The following is a 14,950-nucleotide window of genomic DNA, read 5'->3' on the forward strand; positions in this document are numbered from 1 at the left end:
GCTCTTGCCGGGTAGGAAGGACCAGCAAAGTGATCGCGAGGCCCCGGCAGCGAAGATAGCGCCGGTGTGCCAGCCAGCCTGTACCTCGCCAGGCGGCTGCAACCGGCCAGCGAGCCTGCGCAGAGTCGGGTGTCGGCCCGGACGCCGCTGCCTCACTGCGCATGCTCCGACCTAGCAAGGTGCGCGCCGGCGGGGAGGCGGGGCCCACCCTCGGTCCCGCCCCGTCACTCTCGGCCCCGCCCCCGCCCGCCGAGGTCCCGCCCAGGCCGCCGCGCGCTTCCCGTCGGGCGGTCCTGGCGCCCAGGCCACGCCCCCGCCCTGGGCCCCGCCCCCAGCCTCGGCCTGGTCCCGCCCCTCCGCGTCCTCGCCGCGCTTCCGCCGAATCCCGGCTCGCGCTGGCCCCGAGCACGCTGCCAGGTCCCGCCCCCAGGCCTCGGCCCCGCCCCCGCCCCGCCCCCGCCCTGCGCCTGTCCCCCGGGCTTCCTGTGCTCCCTCGGCGCTGCGTGGTCCTGCGCTCTGAGTTCCTTGCGGTTGGCGGCTTAGGCAGCGCGGTGAGTTGTCTGGGTCACCTCCCGCCAAAGTTCGGGGCTCTCCCCGGGGAGAGCAGGCGTCTGCAGCCCGTCGGGCAGTCCAGCCCCCAGTGGTCCTCCGGGCACCGCCCCCGTCCCCCTTGCTATGGTGGTGGGGCCCGCTCGGACCCCCCCCTTGGTGGCTCCAAGAGCGACCAGGGGTTCCCAGCCTGGGGTTCTTCTTCCAAGTAGAATGACAGTGGCCTGGCCTGGGAGTTGTGCTGCTCCTGCCAAACCTCTAGTTGGTCAACACCTGCAAAGCCCTCCTGCTCTGCACTGCTCCCCAGCCTTCTGTTCCCAGGAAGCTTCCAGGAACCCCTTCTCTGGCCTTCCTTGCAGGAGGCCCTTAGCAAACCGCCCGTGCAGAGGCCTCATGTCCTGTTCCTTGATGTGAGAGGAGGGCCCGCCTCTGTATACTCTATGCCCTCATTGCATCTGTAAACACTAACACGTGGAGTGACCAAGTGGAAGTTTGAGAGCCACATACACTGGGCACAGTAATTCCCAAGGACCTGATAAACACAGCAGAGCAGTTCTCAACGGTATTCCTCACTCGCTGGGCTCATGATGAACCTAAGTGTGGTGTTTCTCTCTGTGTCTCAGCTCCTGGATGGCTTTGTTCCGGAAGGACGTTTTCTATACATGAGCGCAGCTTTGGCTTGATTGCATGGATGGTCACCGGGCAGAGGGAGACTCCTTTGTCCAGAGAAGGGTCACCGCTGCTATTTGCACAAGAACGTGGAGGTGTTGAACATGAAGAGCTAAGAGTTAGGCCGGCCTTGAACTCTGCGCCCTCACTCGGAGTATCTCAGCCAAAGGGCTCCTCTTCATCTCCCAGCCTAGGGCGTGATGGTGGGTGGGGGCTGAGTTGCTCTCATGAGTCCCCCAGTGCAGAAAACACTCAGGGAGGTAGAGAAGACATCACAAAGCTTAGCACGCCTTGGGGGGCGATTGTCTTTAGGAAAAGGATGTCAGAGCTGCCGCCTCCCACCCCCAGCTGGCGGTTGAAAACCTTTTAACTCAAGTCTGTCCCAGGAGGCAGTGACGCCAGGTCCACACTTGCTGAGGTCCAGAGCCCACAAGCAGAGCTGGCCTGGCTCTGGGAGGCCTTTCATTTCTCCTTGGATTCTTGGTTTGAGTTAGGATTTGAGTGGGAGAGTCGTGTCTTTTACAGTCTGGGGGCAGGGTGAAGCAGGCCTCAAGGGCAGAGCTATATGAAGGTACTTTTCTCGGTGAGCATTCTTGCCATTAAAACAAATCTGTATCACACAAACTAGACCTAACTAGTGTTATTAGATGCTGCTTTAAAAAGGCCTCACTGTCGGAGATCCAGGTTTAAAGAAATAAAAGCCCCAGGTGCGGACAGTGGTTGACGTCTTACTCTTGTTCAGCTGCGAAGGTTCTTAAACCTTTCTTTTCCGGTCTGTCTTGGTCTTGCTTGAGTATCAGTGGAGCCTCACCTGGGCCTTATCTTCAGCTCAGGCCTGCCCTTCCACAGTTTCCCTTACGGGTGTCTCACTCAGGGCCCCTCTGAGGAGGGGAAGGCAGGCCTGGGCAAGCGTGCCTGTGGACTTCCTCCTGCAGGCCTCTCCTCCTGCTTTTTCAGGAACACCAAACAGTTTACAGTTCTCAGTATTTTTAAATGAACTTCCAAATTGTCTTTATTCTTATTTTGCAGAGGACAAACATTTAGAGGCCAGTGATTCAAACCAAGAATGTTGTTATTTCAACTCCCTTTTTGGGGGGCATCAATGCCATTTTCAGCTTATATTCTCCTTTGTAGGAAAAGCAGGAAGCGTAACAGTGATTTCTGAATTCTCTTTGTAAATTCAGTAAATCCTCTCCCTGGGCCTCCCTGATAGCTCAGTTGGTAAAGAATCCGCCTGCAGTGCAGGAGACCCTGGTTCGATTCCTGGGTCGGGGAGATCCCCTGGAGAAGGGAAAGGCCGCTCACTCCAGTGTTCTGGCCTGGAGAATACCATGAATTGTGCAGTCCATGGGGCCACAGAGAGGGGCAGGACTGAGCGACCCTCACCTTCGCTCAGTTTGCCAGCAGTGATGTGTTAATGTTATTGCCAAGTCTGTGTCCGTGCACACCCCGCCTGCCTTCCTGGCCCCAGTGTGAAGCGCGTCTGTTCTGGCCGCTTTCCCCGAGGTTGCGGACATCCTGAGGGGCCTCTGGGCGCCGGAGGCTTGTGTCGGGGGCCCCTTTGGCTCCTGTCACAGTCCCCTCTGACCCCTGTTTCTGCGTAGTTTCTGATACAACTGTTTGCTGAATGAGCATGGGTCTTACCACAGATTATCACTTAAATGAAACCTGAAGATTTAAAAATCAGAGACATGTAAACATATAATATTGGGTTGGCCAAAAAAATGTTCAGATGAGCTTTTTGGCCAACCCAGTGTTACCATTGGAGAAAAGTGAGCTTTTCATATATACTCACGGTAAATGAACCAAGCCAGTGCCCAGTCTTGGTCTGAAAGTGTTTGTGGTTTATCTGGGTGAGGGGAGGAGGTGTGAGCTGTGTGGCGTGGCTAGTTTTCAGTTCTTTGACATCAGTTTTCCCATTCCGTTAGCTCTGGAGGCCTGACTTGGGCATGTTGTTGTTTAGTTACTAAGTCGTGTCTGAGTCTTTGCAACCGCGGGGACTGTAGCCCGCCAGCCTCCTCTGTCCATGGGATTTCCCAGGCAAGAATAATCGAGTGGGTTGCCGTTTCCTTCTCCAGGAATCTTCCCAACCTGGGGATCGAGCCTGCGTCTCCTGCTTTGGCAGGTGGACTCTTTACCACAGAGCTACCAGGGAAGCCCTGTATTCGGCTTTGGTGGTGAGTGTTTGGCATCCACTGTTCGAGACAAGATTCCGCAGGATGTATGTTCTGCGGCATTTGGGTGACTGCTGCTTATCTGCTGGTCAGTGGAAAGAAATAGTCTAGTCTTCTTTTAAATTTTAACAACAGTGTTGTTCAGTCACAAAGTCATATCCAGTTCTTTGCAACCCCATGGACGGCAGCACTTAAACTTACTGTATAGGAGGGTTGTAAGGTTTGGTGAAAGCCACATCAAGAATATACAGGATCCAGTGAATGTCTCACTCCTTTATACCACTGTTAAAATGAATCGCTTAAGGAAAGGAAAGAAACATTTTTGTGACATTTTGTAACCTTTGAAGGAACCAGAGTGGTTTTGGCAGACGTGGCTCACGTATAAATGGGTCACAGACAGTGTCAGGTCAAAGTGCTCAGAATCCTTGGCAGTTCAGCCAGTCTGTGGCTGCCACCCTCATGACATCTGCTCCAGCTGAACATCTAAACACAGAGGCTGCCCCGGGGGCCACTGACACACCAGTGACATCCTCGTGCATGTGTGTGCTAAGTCGCTTCAGTCATGTTTGACTCTTTGCAGCCCCATGGACTGGAGCCTGCCAGGCTCCTCTGACCGTGGGATTCTCCAGGCAAGAATCCTGGAGCAGGTTGCCATTTCCTGCTCCAGGGGATCTTCCCAATCCAGGGGTCAAGCCTGTGTCTCTTATGCCTTCTGCATCGGCAGGCGGGTTCTTTTCTACTTGGACCACCTGGGAAGCCTGGGACATCCTTGGCCACGTGCTAAATGTGGACACTTGTTTCTGACACTACAAGTTGTTTTCAGTTAGATTGAAGGCCTGGCAGAGGAGTGGGGGTCTCCAGGCTTCACATCCCCCTTGTATACCCTGCTTCCCCGACCTGGAGTAAACTCTTGGGGCCTGTGAAACAGCTGTGATAAAACCAGTTAAAAATTCTGCAGAAACATTTTCTTAGTGTTTTTCATGTGTGTATGTGTGTGGCCGTGAAACGATTGTGAGAGAACAGTAAATGCCGAGCGTGCTTGCTCTCCTACTTGGAAAATTTTCTTGTTAGAATAATTCCCTACCCGGAACACTTGTGAAGTCAGCAGAGGACCAGCCAGGCTCTGCTGCCGGTTCCCAGAAGTCTAGGGGCGAACCTGAATGCGCGGTCCACCAATGGCACGACGCGTAAAAGCCAGCGCTTGTTAAATCTGTTTGTTTTTATTATAGACATCGATCTGCCAGTCGGAATAATGCATTTATGGACATTTTTCTGCAAGCGCAGCGCTGGTGGCAGTTTTTACTGACAAATTGAGTCATATGGATAGTAGTTTAGAAAACTCTGACCTTGTTGACGGATCGGGCAATTCCAGCCCTGGACGTTCAGAGGTTTTAGCTGGGTGGGAAAGGGAACTGAATTTCAGGGCAGAGTATGGGACAAGACATTTAAATGTTGTACTTTAATTAAACAAACAAACAAACTGGTAGTTATTTCTCATTTGTTTTTTAAACTTTGAGCTACAGGTTACCTCCCAAACCATAGGATTTTAAGGGGTTGAGGGTGTCCCCTTCAGATCCCACCCTCTTGTTGGTGTCAGAAGTAAGAGCCACCCCCTGAAACATGGGCTTTGTTGCTCCTTTTGAAGTCAGACATTCGTGAGCTGTAGCAGAGCATTTCTCAGAGGTGGTCTGAGCCCTGCTGGTCTCAGAGTTACCAAGATTGCTGGTTAAAAAGGAGATTATTGGGTCAGAACCCAGGAGGCTGTCTTTGCAAGCTTGCCAGGGGGCCCGAATGTTTGAGCATCTCCCGGGCAGTCTTTGGCGTCTCCACCACCTCCCTGAGCATGGTGGAGAAGAGCTCTCTGGCCCACACAGCCCGGCCGGCATCGCTGTTCTGAGTCGTCTGTCTCTGGTTTGTAAGTCCTCAGAGACGTGTGAATCTCTTCGAATTGCAAACCCAACACGTTATCCTAGCTTTGTAGTGTTCGGTCTTATGGTTATGACAGAAGATGCAGATGTTACCAAAACTTTGGCATTAGTTTTACAAACAAATGCTAAGCAGGGACAGCCGTGTTATATTTCACGCCCATCTTTCCTTCTGAATGGCTGGCCTGTCCTTTTCACCCTCTGGGTACAAGCATTTTTATGGTCTCAGGTCAGGGTTAACTTCCATATGTACAACCGAATACATTTTTGGGGAACTGAACTGAATTTTTACAGATGAAGTGCTGGAGTTGTGGGTGGGAGAACCATGGGAGGGGTTCCGGTGATTCCGCTTCCTGGCTGCGTGGCTTTGGGCAGCTGCTCACCCCCCAGCTGCCTCCTCTTCTGCGGGATGGCTGTGATCACACAGACTCAGTCCCCCTGGATGAGAGTAAGCACGGGAAGTCATGGATGGCTGGTTGTGAAGCACGAAGCACAACCTGGATAGAAATTTTAATTTGGAACCATAGACTCATAGAACGATGAGACTAACTGTAAAAAGGGCAAGAGCCAACCAGAATCCTTGTTTCCCTCCAGTCTAGTGAGCATCCTGCCCTTCAGTTCAGTCGCTCAGTTGTGTCCGACTCTTTGCAACCCCATGGACTGCAGCACGCCAGGCCTCCTTGTCCATCACCAACTCCTGGAGCTTGCTCAAACTCATGTGCTTTGGGGTCCATCTGGGGGCATTTCTGGTGGGCAGTGTGGGGTGATGGAGGGACAGTTGGGGGAGAGGCCCAAGTTGAAGATCCCGTTTGTTAAAGACAGGAGCCAGCGTTTGGTGTGTATGTTTTATTCCCGTAAGACAGTCCTTCAGGAAGTGGGAAGTGGGGGCAAGCTGGCTGTGGAGGGGAGTCGGTCCTGTCTGTCGGGCCTGGCATTTGGGTTCTGAAGCTGGGAGATTGCCTTACTGTACCTGTTCGTTCAGGCAGAAATGTCAGCGGGGAGGGTGAGGCTCATTAACAGGCCTCCCCATCCCCAGCCTGCGCTCTGTGGGGTTACCTGTGCTTTCCTGCAAGTAGTCACAGAATCCGTACAATGAAACTGTCGAGACTGGGGTGTGCAGTCACATCAGAATGTAGATCACCAATAAGGTGTGTGCTCAGCCTCCTCAGATGCAGGTCACAGATGGTGGGACTGGCCGAGTGGCCGGGGAGCCCACGCTGGAGGATGAGAGGCAGCAGCCAGGGAGGGAGGCCCGGGTGGTCCCCGGTGGTCCCGGTGGGCGTGTTCGGGGAGGCGGGAGAAGGGGGAACAGGTGCTGCCTGGCGACATGCCCACAGCCAGACTCCGCCCGAGCTTTCCAGGTGCCGCGCTTGTCGCCGGGCTCCGGCACGCTAGAGGGGCAGTGCTGGGGGGCAAGGGACTCAGAGGAGCTGGTGTCCCAGAAGTGAACGGTGACCCTTCCTTGTGAGGCTTTCCACACTCAAGTGGAAGTTCCTTGAATGAAGGGCGAGGCACAGAAATGATGTATTTCTAAAAGTTCCTGAATTTAGCCAGCTATCCCGAGAAAAGCCCATGTGTGCTATTCTTTATTGCGCAGAAGAATCTGTTTCTGTCACCACTGTGTTATCATCAGATTAAGCTGTCGAGTCAGATGGATGGTGAGTCGAGGCGGCCGCTGGCTGATTGCTGGACCCGCACCGACCATCCGTCTCCGGGCTGCCCTGGGGGCAGGGGCTGCTGGGGAGGAGGGCAGCGGCGGGCCGGGGGGTCACCGGAGGGTGGCTGCGCCTGCCAGGGGGCTGTTGAAATTTGTTGCAAGAACGGTTACTTAGAACCAAATGCAGGTTCTAAAATGAAGTATTCCTGAAACGCAGCGTTATCCACCTCGCTGACTGCTGGTGTGGTCGCCTTCTGCCCCAAGAAAGACAGGCTCTGGAGAGCTGTGTGTCCTGTCCGTCCTGGGCGGCCGGCGGTTTAATGGAACGCGGGACATTTCCGGGCTGACACTGGGGACCCTGGGCAGGCTGAGTGGTTGATAGCCCTGGACACGATCAGTCCTGGGTTGGGGGTGACATGCTTGCTGGCGCCCCACCACCAGCTTGAAACCACGTGGGCCCTGAGTCACAATCAGGAGTTCAGTTTCCCTAAACTAAAAGTATGGGCTTTAAAGACCTCCTCTTAGGTGTTCCTAACCTGTTTATTTTTGCCTTGAGTGTGGTGAGAACGTGTCCTGGAGCCGCTGTTCTGTCCTGGTGGTCTGAGAACCTGCTGTTGTCCAGGGGTACCCTCTGGACCATTTATCGGGCCAGAAGAGCCCCCCTAAGGTCACAGTTCTGATTTCCTCGTGGTGTTCTCTCTCTCTCAGAGGCCACCTCTGGGCCCGAGGTGCTTTTACACACGGCTGTGGACAATCCAGGCAGGGTGGATTCTGGAGAAGGTTAGTGAGATGCTCTTTTGTGTTGGCCTGAAATCATGTTTCCAGTGGTTTCAGATGTGGAAGCAGCTATCTGACGTGCCTCAGTCCTGCCCCGGCGCTCATGTGGCAGAGCCTACTTCTTAGGGGAGCTCTGAGGCCTGGCTGTGCGGGTGTCTGCTCCATTCTGCTGTCTGGGTGCCCACTGCTGCCCTGTGCTTGGCTCAGCACAGCGGGGCCCTGGCGCCGGGCTGCCCGGGGCTGAGCTCGGCTGGAGCATCACCTGTTGGAAGCCAGGCAGGGTCTCTGCGTGGGGCCAGGCTGGCTCTGTCAGCGCTCAGGTTGGAGGCTGTCTCTTGGGGTGGAGAGCAAAGTCCTCATGGACTCTGGGTTCAGATGGCTGACCTTTCCCGCCTCCTGTCTCTCCACCACTGATGGAGGCGCTGCCTGGCTGCAGCCTCAGCCGCCTGGGTCCTTTCTGCCTGGTGTGCCCCACGCCGTCTGCCTGCTTCTGTCCCTGAGAGCTGCTGCCCCACGGGGCCCTGTAAGCTGGGCACCCCGGCAGACACAGGGAGCAAGGACCACTTCCTCCTCCTCCTGTTGGAGGCAGGGGTGCAGAGATGCTCCAAGGGGACCCCTCTTTCCCACCCAGGCCCCAGAGGAACACGAGCCTGTGAGGCTCCTGTTGGCACCACTTTTAGCCCCAAGGCCCTCCACGTTTGTTCTGGCAGCTTCTCTCGAAACCCGTGCGTCGGCTCTTCGATCGCAGAGTGAATGGGTGGGAGGCCCCAGAGAGTCTTGCCTAGGGATCCTCTTCTGATTCAGCCTGATTGTAGACCCTGTCTGCTCCCAGGCTCTCCCTGAGTCCTTCCCACAGCCCTGCCCTTCTGGAAATCTCCTCAGCCCCTGTAATGTCTCCTCCCTTCGGGCCCATCACACGTACACTTGGGTTTCTGATTGACTTGTACTGTTCTTGTCTCTTGATGCTGGCATTCTGTCTTGGAAACTCTCCATGGCCTGGTGTGGGGCTTCCGCCTGACGCAGGGCCCAGCGAAGGATTCAGGGCACAGGTTGCTGTGGACAGAACGTGCCCCTACAATCCACATGTTGAAGCCCTGACCCCCACTGTGACTGTATTGGGAGATGGGGATGTTAGGGGATTGTTTAGAATAAATGAGGTTGGAAGAAGGGGCCCTGATCCAGTAGGATTGGTGGCCTTATAAGAAAAGAGAGAGGGTGATGTTATTGGCAGCAGGTGGCTTCCTACAAGCCAGGAAGAAAGCCCTCACCAGAAACCAAATCAGCTGGAGCCTTGATCTTGGACTTGCCAGTCTCCAGAACTGTGAGAAAATGAATTTCTGTCTGTTAAGCCACTTAGTATATGATATTCTGTTATAGCAGCTCGATCTGACTAATACAAGGTGAGGTGCAGACTAAATGATGTTACTTGAAAAGCACAGGACTCATGAGGGGTTTGCACATGAAGTTGGCATTGGGAGATAAAGATAACTTGGTAATCAGTGTTCAAAAATAGGACTGTTTGCAGGTTTAGCTCTTGGCGTCCTGAAAGATGTATCAGAATAAAAGAAAACAGGATGAACAGAAACCCGTCTTATTACCAGGATCCCAGAGGTTTTAGAAGGGAAATCTGGCAGATTTGGTCAAGACACCAGGGGGCCGGTGGACCATGGCAGGCCTGGTCTTATCCTGGTGCCGGACAGACCCTGCTGGAATATCCTGGTGCCGGGCGGACCTGCTGGAAAGCAGTCAAGGCCCCAGGCCCTGAGGGAAGCTGGGAGGTGGGACTGGAGTAAATACTGGATGACTGGGTTTCTTAAACACGAAGAGGGGTAATAGTACTGGCCTACAGCCTCAGCTTGTTGGTTGGGAGTTTCTGTTGCTTTTTATATTTTCTCGATTCTGGGTCAGTTCGTACTCTGCTCCTGCTGGAACCGAGGAGCATCATGTGGTCATTCTGCTGGGCTCTAGCGAGCATCCTGAGAACCATGCAGTTTGCTGCTTTTCATGCTAAGTTGTCTTGAGGATTTTTGGAGGTCTCTGTAGAGTTGGGGACTAAGCAGGGTGCTTCTCCCTGGAAGCCTGCCAGCCCACACTTGCACCAGACTGGCCCACGTTAAAACTGTGGCGCATCGGTGAGGGAATGTAGTAAATAAAGGTGGGAGACTTAGATTTACTTCTGCCCAGGTCGCCAGTCTGCCAGAAACCACAGTATGTATTGTGGTTCTGCAGAATGTCTCAAACGTGTGGGTATTTTTAGGATTGTTGGAAGGAACACTGAAGTTGTGAACTTTCACCATTTCTGAGCTTCGACCCTTTGCATCTTCAGAGGATAACCAGCACTCTGCTTCTGGGTCCACTCGGGGCCCAGCGGTGGCTGGGACAGACTGCTCTGTTCAGCACTGGAGAGGCTGAGGTCTGGGGCGGCGCTGGGTGCTGTGCTTAGTACCGTCCTGTTGACACCTGAAATGTGGATTTGGATCCTCAGTTGTGTTTTATTTATCAGGGCAGCTATGCTTGTCATTTAATTCAGTACTGAGAGTCTAAGAATATGATTAACCTGGAGGCCCCTCTTGTAATTATTAGTGATTGATTCTGTTTAACCTTGAAATCAATAAGAGGGGCCTTGTGGTGTGGCGTGCAGTCCTTAAACGGGGCTCTGTGACAGTCGTCGTACCCGTTTGTCCCCAGAGCAGACTGGCTGGAGCTCCAGCATGTGGCCTGTTTTATATACCTGCTCTGGTCTCCTGTATTCCTTGCCGGACTTGTGTTGGTACCGCAAGCGCCACCAGTGTGCCCCGCCCCCGGCGGGCAGGGCGGGGATGTGCAGTCATTGGTCTGGGAGCGCAGTAACATGAAAACACTTCAGGCTGTTCAGAGTATATTTTACAAGTGTGCATTGGGCCTTCAGGATGTCATATTGAAAAGCCCAATTGTACAGTTACCATGGGAACCCAGTTAGAATAGATTGCTTGATTTTGGGGGGACGGCGGTCTTGCGTCTTGACCAGAAATCTAATAAGTTTTAACTGTTTTCACGTTCCTACACTGACTTGCTCCACCAAAGCATTATTTCTTCACCTTCCTCCTCATTTCCAGCTTTAAGCCGAAATAGAGAAAGTTCTCTAGTGGTGGTTCAGGAGCAAGTCTCCTAGGGAGATGGGAAAGTTTGTGCAGGAGATGGTAGTGGTGGGGCGGCAGCCAGTGTTTAAGGAGATGCAGCAAATAGGCGTTTCCTTTGATAACACGGGGTGCTCTCATATCCCTCTCCTTGTGCTCTGGGCGTGGGGTGGGGAAACAGGTGTGCACCTCTGCTCTTCCCCCTGTGTTTGCAGGTGGGCGATCGGGTTCTGAAAGGCCCTGGGTTTTCCGGATGGAGAGAGCAGGTGGGTGGGCAGGGCGAGATCACGGGACTCTTCCCTCCACACCTGTATTCCTGTCACTGTTTGGGCTCAGCAACTTGGCACTCTGAAAACTTCTAGAGACTCCAGAGTCATACCTCAATACAACGTTGAAAAAGATTTAAATATTACTAGTTCGTTTAAGCTACACTAAACATTTTTGTTGCTCAAGTGTTGTCTTTAATATATTCTTACTGCTTTTCTGTCTCCCGTTCTATAAATTGTAGGAAAGGAGTGCTGAAATCACCAACTGTTGCTGGAGATTTGTCTGTTTTCTGTTGTGTTCTCTGTTCTTGCTTCATCTGTCTCAAAGTCCTTTATTAGGTGCGTGCATGTTTAGAATTTTTACGTCCTTTCGGCGAATTAGCCCTTTTACTCTTAATGGCCTTTAGTCTTAGGAGTTTCCTCATTTTGAAATTCTGTGTTTGATATTCAGATAGCCACTCCAGCTTTCTTTCCATTACTGTTTCTGTGGTGAATGTTTTCCCATTCTTTCACATTGTATCTTTACATTTAACACATGTTTCTTGTAGACAGCTTGCTAATCATAAGGTCTTTTTAGAATTGAAGTATTCAGACTACTTACATGTTATGTAATCACCAGTGAGGTTGGGTTCAAGGGCACCACCTTGATATGTGTTTTCTCCTTGTTCTGTTTGTCCCTTCACCCTTCTCCCTCCGTTTTCCTGCTTTTGTTCAGACTATTTGAATATATTTTAAGATGGTGTCAATTTACCACGTATGTACACTGGCTCTTATTGGCTCTAGAGTGTGTAACGGTCACAACTAGCTCATCATAGGCCGCATTCACGTCATATTACTCATCATCATGGACAGTGTAAGAACCTTCCATGAGTCTATTTCAATTTCTCTCATCTTGTTTTTGGGGGATTATATTTATTTAGTATGTTTTATTTCTACATATGTTATAAACTCCAAAATATACTTTTATTATTTTTGTTTTAGGCAGTCAGTTGTCCTTTAAAGAGATTAAAATTGAAAAAAACTTTTATATTTATTTGCATACTTACCACTTGCATGCTCTCTACTCTTGGGAAATCTGAATTTCCATCCTAATGCCTATGGACCTTGCACCAGTGTTTCTCAGATAAAGGTCCGCTAGTGTACAAATTGGCTTACTTTTTTTGTTTTTGGAATAAGGCTTTATTCTGACTTTGATTCTTGAAAGATATTTTGCCTCTCACAGAATTCTAGATTGACCCCTTTCCCCCCATTTTCATGCTTTAAATACATTCCATTGTGTCCTGTCTTGCACAGTTTCTGATCAGTGTGCTGTCCCTCTTAATTTTGTGCCTCCGTGTGTGACCGTCTCCTCCCCGCGTGCCTCCGTGTGTGACCGTCTCCTCCCTGCGTGCCTCCGTGTGTGACCGTCTCCTCCCCGCGTGCCTCCGTGTGTGACCGTCTCCTCCCCGCGTGCCTCCGTGTGTGACCGTCTCCTCCCCGCGTGCCTCCGTGACCGTCTCCTCCCCGCGTGCCTCCGTGTGTGACCGTCTCCTCCCCGCGTGCCTCCGTGTGTCACCGTCTCCTCCCCGCGTGCCTCCGTGTGTCACCGTCTCCTCCCCGCGTGCCTCCGTGTGTCACCGTCTCCTCCCCGCGTGCCTCCGTGTGTGACCGTCTCCTCCCCGTGTGCCTCCGTGTGTCACCGTCTCCTCCCCGCGTGCCTCCGTGTGTCACCGTCTCCTCCCCGCGTGCCTCCGTGTGTCACCGTCTCCTCCCCGCGTGCCTCCGTGTGTCACCGTCTTTTCACTCCTCAGGTGTTTTTCTTTATTACTTCTTTTCAGCAGTTTGTTTACGACTTGCCTTGGTTTAGTTCGTTATGTTTTCTCCTGCTTTGGTTTCACCGAGTTTCTTGCAATAGTGAGTACAGCTTTTGATCAAATGTGAGGACTAGTAATTATTTCTTCAAATAATTTTCTGCCGCTTTCTGGGACTCCCGGTTGCATGTGTGTTGGGCTGCGCAATATTGTTCCACGTCTCCCTGATACGCTGTCCGTTTCCTTCGGTCTCTCTCTTTCTGGATAGTTTAAAAAACGTTGTCTGTTCCTTTTCGCGCACTTCCCCCCCTTCTGCTGTGTCTGCTTTGTCGATCGCATCGGGTGATTTTTCGTTTTCCATAGTCTGCTTTACATCTGCATTCCCTTTGGGTCTCTCTTACATCTTCTGTGTTTTTCACAAAGTTTATGTTTTCTTCCATCTTCTTGAACATCTGAGACACATTCATAGTAGCTGTTCTAACCCAGGCGGCTGGCTTCAGAGTCGGGGGCCTTTAGTGCGTGGATTTTGTGACAGCATTTTGGCTGGCAGGAGACTTTTCTGTTTGTTTTCTGATTCTTGGCTGTATTTAGATCATTGTGGTTGCCAGTGGACCATGTGCTAGTAGAGAAAATTAAATATGGCAGGAAACCCAGACTAGGGATGGCTTGAAGGGAACGTGTCAGTCACTCAGTCGTGTCTGACTCTTTGCAACCCCATGGACTGTAGCCTGCCAGGCTCCTCTGTCCATGGGATTCTCCAGGCAAGAATACTGGAGCGGGTAGCCATTACCTTCTCCAGGGGATCTTCCCGACCCGGGAATTGAACCCATGTCTCCCGCGTTGCAGGCAGGTTCTTTGCCATCTGAGCCATCAGAGAAGCCTGAGGATAGCTTTCGCGGGTCCAGATGAATCTGAAATAGAGCGAACAGGCGGCCACGATGAAGAGGGAAGAGGGTGAGATTAGTAGGTGACTGTCACGGTTCAGGAGAGAGAGACCTTTTCCTGTGGAGGAGTTTGTCTAGGAATTTTAGAATAAGGCGTGGTTAGTGATTTAATGTTGGCTTTAAAAAAATGCAGGAATGGTTTGGTTTGATTTTGTTTTGTTGTGAGTCCTCAGCGGAAGCCAAGTGTATCACATTGTTGCTCAGGGACCTAAGAAGGACGGTCCAGGTGGATTGCACTGCTGGCCCTCCTTGACTCAGGGGCAGGGCACAGGGAGGGGCCTGACTGCGGGGGAGTCTCAGGGCGGGTCTGTGAAGCAGAAGGCCACCGCAGGGTGGTCGTTGGGGCCATCCCACTTGGTCTTGCTCAGCTCTGACTTCTGGTGGACCTGAGAGGTGCTGGGGGAGAGTGGAGCGGCCCCGGTGAGGGCTGCAGATACGGCCGTTCCTCGTCTGGTCTCTGCGTCCGCTTGTCTCTGTTGAGAATGGCCCCGCCCCAGCAGCCCCTGGCCACCTGTGGCTCTTGCTCCTCCCGGTGGCCCCGCCTTCTGGGCTCTGGTGACGCCTCATCTTCCCAGCATCCCCCCGGATGAAAGGTGGGAGCAGCCAAGTCCTGAGGGGGCTCACCCTCTCCTGCTGGCCTCGAGATGCTCCCGTTCCGTGTGTGTCAGCCAACTTCCTATGTTTAAAGGGCCCGGGGGTTTCCTGCTTATGTTAGGTAGATCCAGGTCAGGCTGGGAGTGACTCATGGGTGAGTGACACATAGGGGTTTGGTGATGTTGGGAGAAACAAGTTGAGTTTCTGTCAAGAAATTTAAAGCATGTTATTTGGGGTTTTACTCCCAAGGAGGGGCTTCCCAGGTGGCTCAGTGGTAAAGAATTCTCCTGCCAATGCAGGAGACCTGGGTTCGATCTCTGGATCAGGAAGATTCCCTGGAGAAGGAAATGGCAACCCACTCCAGTATTCTCTGTGGGAAATCCCACGGAGAGAGGAGCCTGGCGGGCTGTCGTCCGTGGGGTTGCAAAAAGTCAGACCACTACCACCTCAAAGGAGGATGATTCCAGCCAGCTCCATATGGAGAGGATA

The 14,950-nt window shown here is 52.5% G+C and overlaps 1 protein-coding gene across 3 annotated transcripts in view; it reads left to right on the plus strand.

Annotated features, from left to right (window-relative positions):
- The first annotated feature begins 485 nt into the window (after positions 1–485).
- The window catches only part of MGMT (O-6-methylguanine-DNA methyltransferase), a 273,109-nt gene continuing 258,644 nt past the window's right edge, over positions 486–14,950 (plus strand). Inside the window, exons 1-2 of one of the 3 annotated variants that reach the window (XM_042238454.2) lie at positions 486–551; positions 1,173–1,421. In XM_042238454.2, coding sequence (XP_042094388.1) covers positions 1,419–1,421 — 3 coding nt within the window. In that variant the 5' untranslated portion in view covers positions 486–551; positions 1,173–1,418. Of the gene's footprint in view, positions 552–1,172; positions 1,422–3,296; positions 3,396–14,950 lie in introns of all 3 variants that reach the window. The other 2 variants (XM_060404831.1, XM_027960175.3) reach the window with 2 other exon arrangements.

Source organism: Ovis aries, chromosome 22 (genome assembly GCF_016772045.2).
Source record: "Ovis aries strain OAR_USU_Benz2616 breed Rambouillet chromosome 22, ARS-UI_Ramb_v3.0, whole genome shotgun sequence".
NCBI lineage: Eukaryota > Metazoa > Chordata > Mammalia > Artiodactyla > Bovidae > Ovis > Ovis aries.